Source organism: Trichoplax adhaerens, genomic scaffold (assembly GCF_000150275.1).
Source record: "Trichoplax adhaerens TRIADscaffold_87 genomic scaffold, whole genome shotgun sequence".
NCBI lineage: Eukaryota > Metazoa > Placozoa > Uniplacotomia > Trichoplacea > Trichoplacidae > Trichoplax > Trichoplax adhaerens.
The window spans coordinates 9,817-13,354 of NW_002061023.1; the positions used below are offsets into that span (position 1 = coordinate 9,817).

At 38.3% G+C, this 3,538-nt stretch overlaps 1 protein-coding gene across 1 annotated transcript; it reads left to right on the plus strand.

The window, feature by feature from the left end:
- Positions 1-1,245: 1,245 nt before the first annotated feature.
- On the plus strand, positions 1,246-3,182 carry TRIADDRAFT_62496 (uncharacterized protein; the record flags this gene model as incomplete). Its single annotated transcript, XM_002118426.1, has 5 exons — positions 1,246-1,300; positions 1,835-1,889; positions 2,227-2,365; positions 2,745-2,816; positions 3,135-3,182. 5 exons carry the CDS (start codon positions 1,246-1,248, stop codon positions 3,180-3,182), a joined length of 369 nt encoding a protein of 122 aa, XP_002118462.1.
- Positions 3,183-3,538: the final 356 nt, after the last annotated feature.

Here is a 3,538-nt window from a genome sequence, read left to right on the forward strand (position 1 = left end):
TGACGGGTAGAATGCTACTAAATTAGAGACTGGCATTCCTCCATCATACCATACTGGAAAGGAATAGCAAAAATAGTGAAAACAAATTAGAAAAGGATAATCATGTATCAAGATGCAAGTTTACGATTATCCATTGATTTTCTCTCTCCAGGATGCTATCGTTGTTGAAGAAGTTGAAATCGACTCCATGCAATAAACTAGCTCTATTGACTGCATATGGGCAATTGGCTAAATGATTGCCTCATTGCTATATCATACCAACCATGGGTAGGAATGGGAATGGATTGAAAGAATTCTACTGATGTAGGATATCCAGTCAAGATCGATGGGGTAGAAATTGAATTTTCCTCCCCTTCATGTTATCCCTACAACGAGTTGAATTGTAGCAAATGATCGACTAGCAAGCAGCCTTGGCAGCGTCTAAGCAATATTCTTCACTATTGACTTATTGCTATTTGACACAAGCCTGGCAAGGAGTAGAAAAATCAATGATGCAGGATAGTGATCTTGTGTCAAGATACAGTAGAGGAAGCATTGCATTGCTGTCCTACATTCCATCATGCTATCGCTTGGTCTATTTTGAATTGACCAACATGAATGAGCCATCTCGCAATAGGAATAGAAAGGATTACCAAGGAGATTGAAATTCTGCCCTATAGGATGAAAAGGCAGGATGGAATTGTTGAATAGGAGAGTAGAATGGAGAAGAAGAAGATGGCATGGATTACATTTCAATGTCCTCAATGGACATTGAAATGATGCCAACAGGATGAAAAGGCAGGATGGAATTGTTGAATAGGAGAGTAGAATGGAGAAGAAGAAGATGGCATGGATTGCATTTCAATGTCCATTGAGGACATGGAAATGATGCCAACAGGATGGAATTGTTGAATAGGAGAGTAGAATGGAGAAGAAGATGGCATGGATTGCATTTCAATGTCCATTGAGGACATGGAAATGATGCCAACAGGATGGAATTGTTGAATAGAAGAGTAGAATGGAGAAGAAGAAGAAGAGGGCATGGATTGCATTTCAATGTCCATTGAGGACATGGAAATGATGCCAACAGGATGGAATTGTTGAATAGAAGAGTAGAATGGAGAAGAAGAAGAAGAGGGCATGGATTGGATACGTGTCCATTTTGGGAGATTGTTGTTGCCCATGACAGAGTCGATTGGAAAGAGGCAAGACAAGACAAGAAGACCAATATAAGCAAAGAGGAGCCATCCAAAATAGAACACAATCATGCATGATGATGATGGGGATAATCAAGAGTATTATCCTATTATGGTCGTTAAAGGTAGAATAGAGAAGGAATGCTAAATTGAATCGATTACTTTCTATGCTTGTATACTGCATTCTTCTATGTTTGGTTGATTATGAAAACACGATAGCATGGAATTGTTGATTTAATTGGATTGAAGAAAGAGAAATACAATCATGGATGGTTGAAAAGGATGATGGAGAAGAATACTGTCGCAATGGAATCCAATCCTATGCCGTTGCCTATGGCATCATCGTCTTGCTAAGGCGGCCTTGAAACGATGGAGTTTGAATAATATTCAATAAGGCATTAGGATAACAATGAAAAGTATTTGGCTATCCAAGAAGAAAATATTGTTGCATCAAACAACAAAACCACCATTTCATTCAAGACCAAGCTTTCTTTACCTTGATGATTGGATTGCATCATGAATATTCATCATTGATTTTCTTCCTTCTTTACTTTTGTTGTTGGTGTCGATAGTAAGCTTAACAACTCTCTCTTGATCCATCATTCAATGTACAAGAAGGCGTGTTAATATCATTTTATTGCATGTATTTGATTAAATAGAAAAGACGGATTGCAATATCGACTGCCCCCTTTTGCTTTATTGTCCTCTCTTCAGGTATGCTAATGGGCGATGATGAAGATATAAAAGTAAACGTTCCAACATATGTTTGAACTTGGTCATGATTTTACTGCTCATCATCGATTGCTGTAGGCATACTGTTGGCTATTCATTTTTATTTTTGCCTTGCATAGCAATCAGTCCAACTCATTTTTGGCCCTGATATCAAGCTGTTGCCGTTATCCTCCTAATCGATCAGAATACCGTTTAGCTAATATTTTTCTCTCCTCTCTCCAAGCCCCTTTTCCTTTCTACCACTTGTCGCTTACTTTGTATTTTGAACGTAGTTGTAGCCATTGCTACGGTGTTTGTTATGGTCAATAAATGGTTTAAGGATGCCTTACGGGATCGATTCGATCAATCCAACAAGCAATAAGGATTCATTTTTTGCCAATCCATTCCAACAGCCGGCCACCATCGATCACGGGAACATGGATACAAGCGATGATTTAATGATGGCCATTCAGCAAGATGTAAGTCGATGCAAATGTGTTTTTCTTTTTGGGGGGGGGGGTTCGCCATTTTCTCTCTCTCTCTTTCTTATTCCTTCATTTTCTTTAATTGTTCATCCTCTCCAAGTATATTGTTAACAAGGTGAAGGTCAAGAAGAAACTCTCTCCTTGACCTTCTTCTTCTTCATACAATGATTAAGAAAACATCATGCCATTGATGGAGTGTATAGGACGCTTTTTCCCATCATGTATTTGATGCCATCATTTTCTCTCTCTTTTCCCCCTTCCTTTTATGGCCAGTTTCTTGTATAAAGAGAGAAAGTCTTTTGATCCATCCATCTATTTCGATCTCCACCATTATTGATTGAATCTTGTTCTTCATATTATGTCGCTCTTGCAGGAAGCCCAATTTGAGCAATTAAAGCGAAAATTAGAAAGCGATAGAAAAGATGTTGCCGATCAACTGGAAAAGGTAAGATTCTCCATCTAGAATAGATCTCTCTTTGCTTTCTTTTTCCATCATTCTTTCAATTTCAAGCATGTCTATCCTTTCTTCATCATTATCACGAGATCCTTTAACCTACTTTTCATCTATTTCATTTTATTCTTGTACAACAATCCATAGCATGCTATGGATTGTTGTCATGGCTGTCATTTCTATTATCCATCGTCTACTTTCCCTGATGGCCATTGGACAAAGTATGTTGTTATTTTTTTTCCCCCTCTCCATCGTTACAGTTAGCCTTGAATTTTTTGTTGGGGGGGATTTTAATCTTGCGAATTCAAACAGCCGGTAGTACTACCTCCATCTCCGGCTAATCCTATCCTCATCGATTGATCGTATCCAAGCAGTTTCTAGATCGTTTTTCATTAAAAGTCTTTATCGATTTTACTTGTTGAAGAGCTTGAATCCACCGATCCAATTGGCGTGGAAACACTTGCATCTTGTTTTCAAAATAGCAGTCAAATTGATGTAGTTTTAGTCCATGGCAAATAGCTTGCACCTTTTCTCTCTTGATTGCCTCTAGCGTAAGACAATCACCGATAATCCTAATACAGCAGCAGTCCATGTTTTCCCTTTTTAAACAGACGATTTTCAAAGGTATTTTTACTTGCTGCTATAATACATGGTGATTGATCCATGCATGGATTGTTGTTGAGTGGTTGGAAAGATTGGCATCGTTGTGAGGGATG